This window comes from Gossypium hirsutum, chromosome D08, assembly GCF_007990345.1.
Source record: "Gossypium hirsutum isolate 1008001.06 chromosome D08, Gossypium_hirsutum_v2.1, whole genome shotgun sequence".
Taxonomy (NCBI): domain Eukaryota; kingdom Viridiplantae; phylum Streptophyta; class Magnoliopsida; order Malvales; family Malvaceae; genus Gossypium; species Gossypium hirsutum.
This window is the reverse complement of record NC_053444.1, coordinates 47818552-47834744: the sequence shown is the minus strand read 5'-3', so window position 1 is coordinate 47834744 and position 16193 is coordinate 47818552. Positions and strand designations below refer to the sequence as shown.

General features: G+C 31.7%; 1 protein-coding gene across 1 annotated transcript; it reads right to left on the bottom strand.

Moving 5' to 3' along the window:
• Positions 1–11620: 11620 nt before the first annotated feature.
• LOC107907024 (transcription factor MYB61) lies at positions 11621–13751 on the bottom strand. Its single transcript, XM_016834218.2, has 3 exons — positions 13213–13751; positions 13002–13131; positions 11621–12899 (listed from the first exon to the last, which is right to left on the bottom strand). Exons 1-3 carry the CDS (start codon positions 13343–13345, stop codon positions 11936–11938), a joined length of 1227 nt encoding a protein of 408 aa, XP_016689707.2. The 5' UTR covers positions 13346–13751; the 3' UTR covers positions 11621–11935.
• Between the last annotated feature and the right edge of the window lie 2442 nt (positions 13752–16193).

Here is a 16193-nt window from a genome sequence, read left to right as displayed (position 1 = left end):
TTTGACTTGATTCGATCCGATTCGAAAAAAATTCAAATTGAGTTCGGTAGCTAAAATAGGATTCGTCAACTCGACTAACTCGAAATTTTTTGACTCGATTCGACTCGACTCGATCGAATACTCACACCTATTTGAAACGACATAACACAATCAAAAGTCCATTCCCAAATATCTTTTTCCCCAAAACCAGACCCTTATAGCTCTTAGAATCGAAAACATTTTACGGTGGCTTGAATATCACCACTTCCTATTTTCTCCTCTTGACTCTTACTTCCCTTCACTACTATTTTCCATGATCGGTGAGTAGCCCAACAATACCATAAACCCGATTTTCATTTCACAGTCCAAAGGTACTCCCCCTAATCGTTCCCCGTCGATCTTTCTCCACCACCTCCTCTACAAAATCTGGCACCCCGTCAAGAAGTGTTCATTTCCTTTCTTAATCCTTCAATAGTCAAAAGATGAGCCACTTGGTTCCCTTGCCCTTGAATATGCAAGAATACACAATTTTTAAATTTCTTCTGCAAAGAGTTTAGATTTGAGATGTAAGCACTGATGCATGAATCATCTTTCATGTTTGCTTGCAGTTTTTTTATCACCATAAGATAATCGACTTTGATCACCACATCTTGAAACCTCAATTCAACACCTAATCAAATTGCTTGGAGACATGCAATAGCTTCCGCAGTAAACCCCGTTGGTATGTAATTGTTAATAATTGTTGTTGACCCCAGAATAACTCCCTTTTGATTTCTGATAACAATCCTCAAACATGATTTCAAGGAATGGACTTAAAAAGCCCTTATCAAAATTTATCTTTATGAAAGCATTCTCTGAAGGCTTCCATATTACAATCTCAACTCTAATAACAAGTAACATTTCGTTTAAAGCATATAATTCTTCTAATTGAGCTTGAATCCTTTCTACTATTGCTTGAGCCTGATTTTTAATCTCATCATGCATAAATTTATTTCTTTCAATCCATAACACCTAAAGGGTACATCCCACCATCTTGCAAATCTGGTTAAATGAGGTAGAAAATAAATTATCAAGCCAATCTTGAAAAATAAGATCAATGAACTTCATATGTCAATAAATATTTAATTTGTTCCACACTTCTGCTACAATGATACAATCCTGGAATGAATGCTTGGGAGTTTCCAAACCATTCAAAAATCTTGGGCAGACCGGTGACCCTACTAATCTTCTATTGTAAAGGTTGTAGAAAATAGAAATATAGTTTCGAAAAATCCTCCAAACTGTAATTTTTATCTTCTCCATCAGATTAAGTTTCCATATCTTATTGAAAAAATTGTATAATTAATTTGAGTCTAATAAGGCCTAGATAAGAATGTACTTTGTAGAAGAATGCCGTACTCACTATGAACCGAGAATACCTCAAAATCCTCACTTCACCAGATAATCGAATCCTCCTGAAGTGTCTGTGCTAAGAGAATACACAAAATTTTCCTTGCTTCCTCTGTTGGTAAATGTGCCCATATTGTAGTAAACATGTAACTACTTTCTATTTATTTGAACGATTAATAAATAAATAAAGTTAATTTCACATTTCACTATTATGTCTTTTATATTTTGCATGCATAGTGAAATTGTGACAAACAAATATTAGCTCATTGATTGTCTAAGATCAAACTGAAGATAAGTGGCATTGTAAGAATGTTTACATTGCGAGAAAGGCAACTTACTTCAGTAGATAATCTAAATAAGTCCGTAATCTCGCAAAAGAATCAAAGTTAGCATTTGATTCAAATACTGAGAATGATTATTATGTTGTCTACAATTCTAATTTGGGAGATGGCTAGTCTTGGCTATCGGAGCAGCTGACTCTACGAGTAAAGACATAGATGTATCCATTGGTAGAATGATACATTGGACTGGACCTAAGACGAATTAATTTTGAATCCACTTGTGAATTAATTCACTTGTGACGTTCATGGTGTGGTTTACCTAAATCCTGAGTTAGTAATTGGCCATGTGTATGCAACTCATGTGTATGCAACTCATGTGTATGCAACTCATGTGCTTTGATATAAGTGGAGGCTTTTGCTCTAAAGATGATCGAACCCATAGCCGATATGTTGGGTACATGACTTGTGTATGGTATGGCTTTACTAGCAACAGTGGAATTCATAACTCAATTAAAGAGTTAATAATATCCTCTCATTGGCATTATGTGGATTGATAAATATGAAGCGCGGTCACGGGTTGCTAGTTCTCGAACGAGCAATTTATCACAATCATTTGTTGATAGTGATCAAATTAATCATTAAGAAGACACAATTGTGACAATTAGATAAAATAAGATTGTATTGAATGAATAGATTTAACTCAAAGGAATCAAGGATATCATATGAGGGTAACACACACATGATGAGGTCATTGGACAAAGTAGTTGGATGAATTGCTTTCGTAAAAAGTATACAATAAGGAGTTTTCAATCATGATACTTCTTATGGACTGACTCCATGATTAAGTAATTGCGAATTATAGAAACGATGCTCCTGGACATAATTGCAATCACTAGAGCCTAATTGTATATGTCTGATTGGTCCTTCCGCTAGCTCAATAAAAGCTCGATCGGACTGCATTTGAATTAGAAGAAAATTCTACAACTTTGGGAATTATTTAATTGAGTCGATTTATTCGATGTGAAATTAAATTAGGTGGTCGTGAGAATTATTCAACTAAAGAATTTGATTAAAGAATTTTCTTGAAAAATTAATTTGGAAAATCTAAGTGATTTTTGGAAAAATTAATTTTGATCAAGTAAATTTAAATTAATCAAATTAATTAAAATTAATTTGATATTTTTGGAAGTTAATTTTCAAGTCAAACAATTGGATAAATGGGTAATTGAACTTGAAAATTAGACCTGAGATCGTAAATTGGGCTTGGGAGCCCAAAACTGAGACCAAGACTCAAAAATTGGTCAAATCGGGCTCGGTATGTGAAATTAGGTTGACGGTCCAATTGATGGCTAGATCGGACTGGTCAGGTTGTCATTGACTCGAACTGAACTGACAGCAACCGAACCTACTCGGGGTGCTTAAGGGTGTCGCACCTACTTCACCGGACACGACGGTGCCGATGGTTGCGACGGCGATGTCCCGATGGCTGGTGGCATTTGGTCGTCGGTGATTGAGTAGTGGAAGGGTTACATTCCTATTGGAATTCCACCAGGGAATTTGATTTCAGCTTAATTATTCCAAAAATAATATTATTTTAATGGTTTAATATTAAATTAAATTAAATACTTATATTAATAGTATTTTATTAATTTAATATTAAACTGATTATCTTAATATTAAATTTAATTTAATGTTTATCTTGTAGATAAACAGTTTATTATTTTAATAAGATTTTAATATTAAATTTAATCTATTATTTATCTTGATAAATATTATATTAAAGTGATTAAGTTTAATTATAGTTAAACTCTCTAAACTCTCCCTATATAAAGAGAGCATTGAGTCATTATTTAAACACTTGAACTCAAGAAAAAGTTATAGAGAGAAAATTCTCTAAAGAGATTATTCTAAAAAATTTATAGAGATATTTTTTATTTACAAATTGACCCTAAAGTTTAGAAAAATTTGTAAAATTACCCCACTGGTAATTTTTGTGAAAAAATTCTGATTCGAAATGTGCTTACACTCGGCAGACGTGAGCTTGAGGATAGCGGAGAAGACTACTCGGTTGAAGCGCTCATCCTAAACGAATAGAAAAGGTACAATTTTGATTAAGTGTTTATTACTTTAGATATCACAACTAAGATCTTGTTTTGGAAAAATTTTAAAACTTTGGTTTTCCCTATTTTCTACTGCGTTTTCCAAACCTTTTTTTTTCCAACATCCTCAACATTAAACATATTGGCAATCAACTGTGGATTCCACTGCCCAGTTTATTGATCAATTAAATCAAAGACATTTATTATATTTTGGCCACTAAATCTTCTCTGAATTATGTGCCCTTTCAATCCAGGAACTAATGCCTCTATCCAAACATTAGTTCTAGAACCAACACCCACATGGCAGCACAAACCTTCTTAGAGAAATCCCTTTGCAGATCGTATACTCTTCCAGGTATAAGATGGGTAAGCTCTTAAATTTGAACTCATAAAATTTGACTCTGAGTAATACTTTGTTTTTAGCCATATTTAGTCAATTCATACAATATGCTCATACTAGCATACCCTAATTTTCTAAGCCATAACAAAAAAGTATTTTCATTTTTAATCAAGAGGCAAAATTTTGAATCATACAAGTCTTCTAAGTGCACCATGTATGCATTTCCTATTCTATGACCAACAAGCATAATCTTATTAGACACAATGCTTGCATATCATTTATCTTACTTTCAATTTCATGATTGGCCTTGGAGAGTGAATTATTTTCATCTTTTAGTTTTTAAATAGTTTTCCTATATTTTGAAACCATTAAATCAAACTCCAAGCCTAATTCATCATAGGCATCTTGCAACTCAACAAAAGAATATGAATTTGAAGTAGATTAGTTAGAAGTTACTTTAGAATCTTATATGGTTGTAAGGCAAAAGTAAGCTTCTTCTTGTTCTTCATGAGTGACCTCAAGCTTATCCCATATCCCCTCGGCATTGAAACAAGATGACACCCTATTAAACTTATCTGGACCAAATGTACAAAATAGAATGTGCATGGCTTTAGCATTAAGTTGTACATTCCTTTTAGCTTATTCACTCCATTCTCCTTTACTAATTAACATTAATTGCTCTCATTGTTTTTGAAAAGTAAAAGGACCATTCATGATGATATCTCAAGCCGCAAGATCATTCGCTTAAACGAAGAACATCATTCTTGTCTTCTAGTAAAAGTAATTTGCTCCACTAAAGTATAGATGCTTTGAGATAGACTGAGATTCTTCATAGAAATTTGACCCGGAAGTGGACGTCATTTTTGTAGAAAGTGTTGATGATTGTTTGAGCTTCTCCGAAGATCTTCTCTTGGTTGTTAAACTGTCTTTAGAGACTAGCTCTGATACCAATTTCTAGCTCGATTGATCATTGAAAATAGCCAAGAGGGGGTAAATTAACCTTTTAAAAATTTGGTGGAAACAATGAAAGAATATGAAACAATGAACACAATGATTTATAGTAGTTCGACCCCAATTGCCTACTCTACTATCTTAGCTTTCCACAACTAAGGATATTTCTCAAATTCACTAATTTGATCAACCTTTGAGGATAAGGTTTAACCTTACAACTCCCTTAAGATTTCTATCCAAATCTTAATACACAAACTCTCTCAAAGAGAAACAAATAAGCAAACAAAGAAATAATCCTCACAAGATTAAGACGTTTGCCAATTAAGCACAAATACAAGGGAAACATTTGAGCTGATAGAAAATACAATGAATGCTCACAAGTGTTTACAAGAAGAAGAGAAAGAATTGAAGCACAAAGTGATTGGTAATGGATTTTTTTTATGTATCTTGAAGCACTTGATCTATTGTAATCTCACTTTCTATTCTAGGGCCTTCAAAAGTTGGTATTTATACCATCTAATTGATTTCCAACCGTTGTGGTTGTTGATGAATTGAATAGAATCGTTGGGGATGAAAATGCCATATCATTAAATTCATTTGCAACAAAAGGTATCGATACTTTTTCTATGTGTATCGATACTATTAGCATTTAATACATGATTCAGTGACTGTTAAAGTTAATTTACCACGATACCAAAGGCATTTTATCGATACCTCGTAAAAGGTATCAATACTTTTTGAAAAGACTATTGTAATCTCACTTTTTGTTGTAGGGCCTTCAGAAGCTGGTATTTATACCCTCTAATTGATTTTCAATCGTTGTGGTTGTTGAAGAATTGAACAGAGTCGTTGGGGATGAAAATACCATATCATTAAATTCACTTGCAACAAAAGGTATCGATACTTTTTCTATGTGTATCGATACTATTAGAATTTAATTCATGATTCAATGACTGTTAAAGTTAATTTACAACGATACCAAAGAAATTTTATCGATACCTCGTAAAAGGTATCAATACTTTTTGAAAATGTATCGATACTTTTTGTGATTGTTTGAAAAATCATCAAGTCAGAATGCAAAAACGTTATCAATATCAAAGATTGTATCGATAAAAATACAATAGGTATCAATACTTTTTGAAAGGTATCGATACTTTTTGTAAGGAGCAGTTTTTCAATCAATTTAAAAAAATGTTTCAATTGAGTTAAAAGAGTTTAAACCATTTTTGAACTTTGTCCAAAATTTTTCTAAGTGTTCAAAACATTTTCTAAGATGTTTGGAAGTCTCAAAACGATTTTTATGTTTTGAACTTTATAAATTCTTTATTCAAAAAAATATTTTTGTTTGTTATATCTAAATAATTTATCAAATAAAGCTAGTTTAACACACATAAATTCAACCACTCACCCCAATGAATCTTTTTCTTCCCCCCATGCTTTTGCCATCAAAATTATCTTGAAATGAAATTAGACAAATGGTTGTGTAGAGTCACGTTGCATCTAGACAACCATATGTCTAGATTCACTCTTGACTTAACTTTTAAATAGTTTTTTAATTAATTTTTTTAATTTTTTTGAAATTTTTGAAATTTATTTGATATTTTTCTAAAGTTTAATAATGTTTTAAAAATTTATAAAATTTTAATTTTTTTTAATTTTTTTAAAAATAAGCTTTGAAATGAATGAATTCGGACAAAAATATGTCCAAGTTCATTCCAGTAAAAAGATTTAAATATTCCTTCTAATTTTTAAGTTTTGTAAAAAATATTATTTTTTAGTGACATGCCAGTTGACATGTCGTTAACATGGAGTGACACATATGCATCTTTAACAGCTATGTCACCACAATAACAGTTAAAGACAAAAAAATATTGGTAAATGGGCTTAATTGATGCAATTTGAGAGTTTGAAGGTTTAATAAGTGTGTTTTCGTATAAGAGCTTAATTAATTTTTTGCCAAAGTTCAGAGGCTTATATATTTCTTTTAACGTAAAGTTAATATATGCAACCAACCCGTAGATCACGTGGATATATTATATGTACTATAATAGGATTTGAAGAAAATAAAGGTATCATTTGTGGAGTATGACAAGTGAATAACCTCTTTGATCCACACGTAATCATTTTATTATAAATAAAATATGCGTGCCCTATTATTGATGACAAATATTTAAAATTTTACTATAATAATTTAATTTAATTTATTTTTGTATCAATTATATTTATGTTGTAACATTAAATTTAAAATAAATGGCTTTAATTCTTTTTCTAAAATCATTTTTAATATCAAAAGAAAAAAAATTGTGTCAATAAATATATTCTAAAAATTATTAAAATTCAAATAATTTTAAAATCATTTCAATTAATATGAGATCATTAAAGTGGAAACTAAATATTTGAATTTAAAAAATTGTTACTCCATATAATTGTTTTTTTAATAATCGCTAAGCTATATAATTGTTATATATATATACACACACTTTTAAAAAAAATCCATATTTTTTAACAAAATGGTATACCATATAATAATATAGCTTGACTCAAAATGTATGTTGCAGATGATTTAGACATTCTAAAATTTCACCAGCAAAGATTTAAGTTAGAATGTGTTGGATAAATTGAAAATTTAAGTGTTAAAAAAGTTAAGTATTGATTTTTTATTGTTAAATTTTATAAGTGTTGAATTTATATTAAAAATTATTTGGAAAAAATAATAGATGAAGTATTGAATATAGTTATATTGTTTGATAAAAATAAATATTTATTTTTAAAAGATTAATAATTTTTTAATTTTAATATTGTTAATATAATATTTTATATTATTTTGGATGAAAAATAAATATAGTAATTTGAATATATCATTTTAAAAAAAAAGATAATTTATTTTAAATTTTAATAAAATAAAGTCAACTTATATCTATGTGCTTATCTTATTCTAACATGTTTTTATTGAAAATTTTATATCAAGTAAAAAATTAAAATGATTATCAAACACATTTAAAATATTAAATATTTATTAAATACACTCAAAATTTTCAAAACACGTATCATATATATTGTTTTTTTAAAAAATAAAAACAACATTATTATTATTGAACGAATATCAAAATCATAACAACGAAACCAAGAAGTAATAGACAAAAACTAATCTAGACCATCAACACCCATCCTAACATCTATCGCTTGTCAAGGTCGAATCATGAAATAAAATTCGAGATTAAAAAAGGTGGGATTGATTCCCAATTATGTACATGAGCATGGAATAAAGCTAACTGAGTTCACTTGTGAACACTCCAATCTAATTAAATGTCACGTGACTCAATTGATTCTTTAAGAAAAATTAAGCTTAGAATTGTCGAGTTCCTTCCACCACCACATTGTTGACGCCACCGCCCTTCAACCATGAGAGGACCTCTCTACTGGCGAGAGCTTCCGTTAGAACGGGTTGCTCCACCCTCACAATTCGCACGGAGACCCCTTAATAAACTCACCTCTGCCATTTCGCACGACTTTTCCAATCAACTGCTGTTTGAATTTCCAGCAGCAACATCGGTGTTGCATTTCCAGCTGTTCACTGTAGGCGCCGTCCACCTACAGCCTGCTGGAGCACGACCGACGGCTTGCGGCAACCGACTCCACCGTCCCTTGGCTTCCTTCCAATCCTTCATATATATCACCTCGATTTAATTCCTTTAGTCAAGTTGCGTCAAATGCTTTATTTGATGAGTCCCCTTATTACATTTAATATTAAAAAAAAAATCTGAAAATCTTGAAATGTTTAGGAAAAACACGAGTTTTTTTTACTGACACAATTAATTTAAATAATTTAATTTTTATGTTTATAGTTTGAGTTTGAGTCATAATTAATTTCCTTTAAAACTTTACACAACAATATTATATTATATTTATTAATCTAATAAATGATTTTTCTTTTACTAATACTATTTTTATCCTTGCACAATTTGCACTCTTTGTTTACCTATATATATATATATATGTATGTATGAAATTGTCATCCATATATTTTAAAAGTTTTTAATTATTAAATTAAAAACATATAAGATCTTATAATTGATTTTCTAACTATTATACTAAAATTTATACAATTTTCTAACAATATGTTTCACATCATTAATAAAACTATATTAAATGTTACAAAATAACTTAATAAAATTTCATTATTAAATACAATTAATCTATATATTGCATGGATAACTAGTTTTATATAAAGTAGACAGTTTGGGAAGAAAAAGATAGGTCCATTTATATTTGTGTTATACTTAAAATTTATATTGATCTCACGATCGAGTTATTTATAGATAATTAAGTTAAAAAATGATTAAAATAACTTATTTATATAAAGAAAATTATATTATTACGAAGGCGTTTTACTTATTTTATTTTATAATTTTATATAAAATCAATAAAATCTTATATATGATGAAAGTTAAACTTAAGAATAATAAAAAATATATTTTTAAACTGCATCATAATCTAATCATTTAATACTCCAATTTATTTTCTACATGCTTGGAATGACATAAGAAGTTTGACAAAGCCAAGTTGAAGGGCTTAGGTGAGGCCCATTACAACAACCTTACTTTGGTTAGGCAAGGCCCGGTAGCTTCTGTACCCATGGATTGTTCCTGGCGGGGTTGAGTTTAGTCAGATTAATGTATAATTGAATATTAATATTAGCTTAGTTTAGTTGAAAAGTCAAGGAGCAAAATAATTGCTTTCATTATTGGGTTAAAGCAAATTAAGTTGGATTCAGTTAATTCAGCAAAGTCTCTGATTTTTGCAATTCCCAGAATTAGGTAAAACGAAGAAAGAAAAGAAAAATGATCAGCAATTATGAGTTGTGCTGAGGCCCTATCATTTCTAATATAGATGAATGAAATTTGATTTGACGTGTTCATTTGCTTGGGGTTTAAGATTACACATACCTACCTTTCATTCATCTTTTTAACTAAGATCACCAACTGCTTAAAATCATGTTCCTCGAAGTAGCTTGGAGGAGGATGATTACTGCCTCACAATCATATGAGTATTTTCCTCTAACTAACTCCCATCATACTTTTTTTTACTTCTATGTTGGTGAATATGGTGAAATTAAACTTACAAACCTTTTATTTTGGACTTCATACAATTAATATCATTACGTTGGAGATTTAGGTTTTGTTTCTAAATTTTACTCCTTTTAGTTTTATTTGTATATTTTTATCTAATTTAATACTTAAATTATTATTTTGTTCTCTTAAGTCCAAAAAGTATTATAACGAATAATGTTATTTATCATTTGTAATGTTTTTATCGGTTAGCGTTGAGCTTTTTAGAGTAATCTAAGATAAATTGATAGTTTAAGTATAAAAGAATAAAAAAATTTAAAAATAAAAAATAGAAAAATAAATATAATTTAAGAACGAAATGAATTAAGCCACTTTTGAAAAGAGAAAAAAATGATTTTAAGGTCGGATCAATTTAGATTGAATTAATATGTGGGTTATTTTAAATTGGATGGTTTTTTATTTAAATTTTGATTAGTTCAAATTTAGATTATTTTAGATTGAAATTAATTTTGAGTTGCGCTTGGTTTAGATTAAGAAAATATTATCTTTTAATCAAATTAAAATCGAATTGAATTTTTTTAGATAATTGTTATCGATAGGGCTGGCCCTTCTATGATGACCAAACTAGAATTATTGCAGTGGGTCCTCTAAGATAGATTGGTCCACTCATGTAATTATAGGAAAATTGTAGTAATGAAATTGTTTAATGGTAGTACATTTTGTTTAGCTAGCTAAGCTCAAAACTGACTTTTATACATATAATATTCCCGCTTTCATTGATCACGCCTTATCCAAAACACATTGGATTTAGAACCCATTTAGCCTTACTTCCCAAACATAAATTAGGACCATAATTGGTCTGCTCTCCAAAGCCACTAACAAAGGGTAAAATGTTTCCACAGTCAAATATCAAAGGTTGGAACATTTTTATTTTCTTTATTTGTTCTTGCTATATGAAGTGTTCCTTAAGATAATGTTTAATGTCCCAAAGGAGCTACAAGATAGCACCACCACTTACATGGCCCTTATTAGATTCACAGTCACTTTCCTATGTACTACTTTGAAATTGATGAACTCCCCAATTTTTATTTTCTTACCTATACATTTATATCACCGTCGTGGGGCAAACCAAAATGAGAAGTGAAGTGGTGTGGGGAAGGGTTTTAATAACACTTGAAAGTCAAGCAAATGAAAATGTGATTTGAAGGTGTTAAGATTGTTTAAGCCAAAAGGCAGCAGCTCTCAACTCACCTAAATTTAAAGGGGAAGCCAACAGGAAAGAAATATATATATATATACATATATAAAGTTGATAAAGCTGTTGTAAAAGCGATTACGATTTCTTTGTGTCCTCTCGACAGTGATAGGCAACCAATTTGGAGTGTGTTGGGAACTGAAAAACAAAGGTGATGATGATAGAAGTTTCATGTAATTTTCAATTATTATCTAAACAAACCAGATGCATGGCACTAAGTAGTATACAAAGCTGAAAGTGATACTTACGGATGGATGAATAAGAAATGTACTTTTGTTCTTTTATAAACAATCGTTCACATATAGAATTGCAACATTCTAATACACAAATATGGCCATATGCAACCAGGCAATGAAGAGTAAAAAGACACTAAAACAAGCCTTATTCTGCAGTTCTACCTCACACCCACACAAAAGAATGGACGAAAAAGCTTACAATATGATTTTTTTTTTTTTTTGCTCACAAATAGTCCAAAACCAGAGGTGATGAATTTTGTGTATCATACTTATATACACTAGATATGAAGGAAAAAGAAAAACTATGGTACACACCTGATATAAAAAAAGGCAGAGCTAAATATGTCCATAAGCTGTCGTAAGTCTCTGGATATCCTTAGCACACATATCGGAATTTTGTAAACCTTCTTGTTGCTGCTGCGGCTGTTGATTTTGAGGCCACATACTGTTTGATAAACTCTTAGTATTCGTTAAGCAATGTGTTTCCGATTTTATCTCGATATTGTATAAGCTGGATTGTGGTGCTTGATTTTGCAAAGCAGCCGCCATTAATAATGGGTTATTGAGATATTCCGGCCATTTCATTTCGTCGGGTTGGGTTTCCATTAGATGGATTGGAGCTTCTTCTTTCTCTGATGTGCTGCAATCTGCCATTCCCCAAGCGTAACTGTTGTTAACAGTAAAGGAAGGCATTGAAGGAGTGTGAGAGGGAAGTGTGACAGAAGGGTTGAATCCTATAGGAGAGGAAAGGAATGGTGAGGTTGCCAATGGTGGGAGAAGTGTAGACATGGAACTTGAAGAAAACTCAGACTGGGAGAACCAGGGTGAGAGCCTTGGGTTGGTTGATGCGTAGCTCAATTGCTGAACCGGAAAATGAGGCATGAAATCACAAGGCTGGCCGTTGGTAGTGGTGGCTGTGCTTGCGAATCTATCGAGGAACAAGTCTTTGCGGGTTGTAGATGTCATCAGATTGTTGGAGCTGGAACAGCCTTCCATTTCCAACTGATAACCTGGTGCTGGTGCAGTAATTGATGATGTTGGTCTTTGTTCATATAAAGCTGTTCCAGGTTTAAGGTTGTCGGTGTTGAGCTTCAATTCACTAGATGGCCCGGAAACCATGTCCAGGCTGTTTGTGTGTTGACTCTTGTTGTTGTCTTCTCCATTTTCAACCTCAGAGAGTGGCTTGTGAGTGACAGGGTCAATGCCTCTCTGCCTAAGCTTCTTCTTCAAGCAAGAGTTCCATAGGTTTTTAATTTCATTGTCGGTTCTTCCTGGCAATTGCGCAGCTATCTGGGACCACCTGAGGATCCAATTCCAACCAACATATAAAGCAAAGAATGTTTTACTGATTTCTGTAAAAAAAATCAACAGAAATTTAATTCAAATGAGAGAAAGAAAATACCGGTTCCCCAAAACTGCATGAAGTTCGATTATGAGATTCTCTTCTTCTTGTGAGAATGTGCCTCTCTTTAAATCAGGCCTTAAGTAATTAATCCACCTTAATCTGCAGCTCTTTCCACACCTCTGCAGGCCTGCCATGGAAGCGCCAATTCATGAATGTATGATTTAAGGAAGAACACAAACATGAAAAAAGAAAAAGAAGTTGAATTTACCAGCTTGTTTAGGGACAGAGCTCCAGCAACCATGGCCGTACTTTGTAATATGCCTCAACAGCTTCTCATCTTCTTCAGGGGACCAAAGACCTTTCCTTAGCTTCTGCTTGTAACAGCAGGAGTGCCTCCCCATTTTGAGACCATACACTAATTGTAAAGGAGGGAGAGCAAAAGACCTTTCCCAAAACAGAAAACTTTGGTGAATCCTAGGTGAAAATGGTAGCTATGAACATTTGTTTTTGGAATGCTTTGGTAATAAAAAAGAAAATGTAACAGACAAAGAGAGGATTTTGATATAAAAGAAGGGATCGAAAATGAAGTAGCAGCTGTGAAAGGAGTTGAATTTAATATAAAGAGAAAGCTCTCCCCAAGGAAAAGTCGTATTCAATATGGTATTATACTTTCTCACAACCCCACCTTGGTTGATCCAGGGCTAGGTAACTCAATTTCCTTTTTTTTTATTATTAAAAAAAGCAGCTTTAACTTGGAATTTCATCTCAACTAAAACAACCATAAGTTAGTAGACTTAAGGTTGCATATGTCTCTGAGAATTAATGTCTTGTGAAGGGATGGTGGGGGCATTTTTCCTTGTATTATATTGAGATGAAAACAGAAAGTTCTGATTATAATCATGAACTTATAACCCCATGCTTTTAACTTCAACCCTAGTCCACATGGTAAAAGTTTAAGTCAATGGAGACTGATCACAGTAAATTCTGTTTTAACCCCGGCCCCCAAAAGTAAAAACATTGTTGATAGTTGATACTGGTATCAGCTGCTTTCTTTTACCGTACTAGCTTTCTTTTCTTTTGGAATCATAATGGCATTGAAAAGGCTTCATCATTACGTGGAAAGAAAGAAATTATTTTGTTCATTTTCTGAGATTTAACAATGGCTTTCCTGAAACTGATGAATCCCACTAAGTGTTATAAACTTACTCCACAAATACCTTCTTTCCGGATTGTGATATTTGAGACTAGTTCTCATTTGTTTCCCTTTTTCATCCTCTCTCATTAATGGTTTTCTTTGACACGGAAATGACCCAATTCAGAAACAGATGAAAAAAAGCATGCTGTCTTTCATCTATATTTTATACATACGTTTGTATTTTACCTGCGAACACATTCCCAGTAACACAAACTGCAACTATATTAGACCAAAAGAAAAGGCAACACCCAAATTTTGTTACAAATTCATAACTACAATTCAACTCTTTTTACTGACATTGGTAAATAAAATTAAAAAAATCACTATTTCCAGGCCACCCCCACCACTTTTGTACATGTTTCTGACCTTACTGCATCACCCTTTCTCCAATCACTACTGTTTTTGACAGATTTTGCTATATATTGCCATGTTGTCCTAGTTTCTCACTTCATACTTCACATATATGTATGTGGCCTAATAGTGGTGCTACATTTGAATGCAGAAGGTACACACACTACAAAAACTTCTGGGACCAAAGAAACTGTCAATATCAAACTAATCATGAATCAAAATCCAGCCGTAAGGTTGGACTTTTCAAGATTCAAAGCATTTAGCAGATAAATCATAGGACAACTTTTTCACAAATGCTACTTGTTTATCATAGTTTTTCTAATTAATGCAGCCTTAAACTTGGTTTCTGTGGCATTCCTTTCATTAAACCTACCCCTACGTCTTCCACACAAAATATACAAAGGCTTCTTCAAATATCACCACGTTAGATTTAAATATACATAAATTTGATTAGGGTATTAAACTATATGAAGTTAATTTCTGGAAGAAAACTTATTTAAAATATCAATATGAACATAAAAATTTAAGTACAAAAAATGATTGGGTTTGGAGGTTAATTTTATATTTATCTTTAATGATTAGAAGTTTACAGCATGAGTGCATGACAGACGGAATAATTCCCAGAAACTCAATATTTTAATTCATAGGAAGAGTAAAATATCAATAGTCTGGACCATTTTATATGTAGAGATTTTAATTTAGTGAATTAATCCAGATTTAAACCTTCCTAATCCTTGCTGTTTGCACCCTTTTCTTTAGCCATTTACGACAAAAACGAAATTCAATTGTTTTTTTTTCTAAGAGATTATCAAAATCATGAACAGATAGATTAAACTAAAATTTCCTTTAGTTTTTAATTAAATCAAGCTTATGACTTGAAAGATAACAAGGAATTCCTCAAATTTTTATTCCAAATCATTAGCTGTCCTGGCCATGGCCCGCATTGAAATATGAAACCCATTGGGGGAATCTTGATAAAAAAGATTACAAAGTATTGATCACAGGAGGCAATACAGTACCTTAACATCAATTATACATTGGACCCATTTATAAATAATCGAATTTGACAATTATTTTTAATATATTCATCCATATTCAGCTTTTATTCCCATAATTCTTTTTCTTTATTCCTGGATTTGAATTTGAAAGAGATTATTTTTAATATACTAAATTTACACAATTCGAAGGACTAATAATTGCGTCTGCGCAAGCATAGCGTTAAATTAAATTCATGTAGCAATAATGCCAAATCCTTTATTTTTCTTTTGAAGACAGGTGAAGAAGTTCATGGGAACTTGGGGTTGGACCCATCATTTGAAAGGAAACTGAAGCTTGGGATGAATGGCTGATAAAGACATTGAAAGGGTGTGAAGAGGATGATGGTCTGAGATGGGGTGAGAATCAGTGGATTTTGTGTGCATGCAAAATTTGTCCAGAGAGGAATGGACCCATTTACACACACACCACTACACTGCATCTGCTATGATACGCTATACAAATTAACAGATCACTACGCCATCTTTCTGGGTCCCAAATGTCTCAAAATTATGCAAGGGACACTCTCCTCCAATATCATCATTCCATCCTCACTTTTTTTTAAACCTTACAATATACATATATGTATTGCCCTAATATTTAGTGCATGAGCCTTTTAACCAGGCATTCAATTTTCTTTTTCCATTATAGCCAATTCAACCATTGGT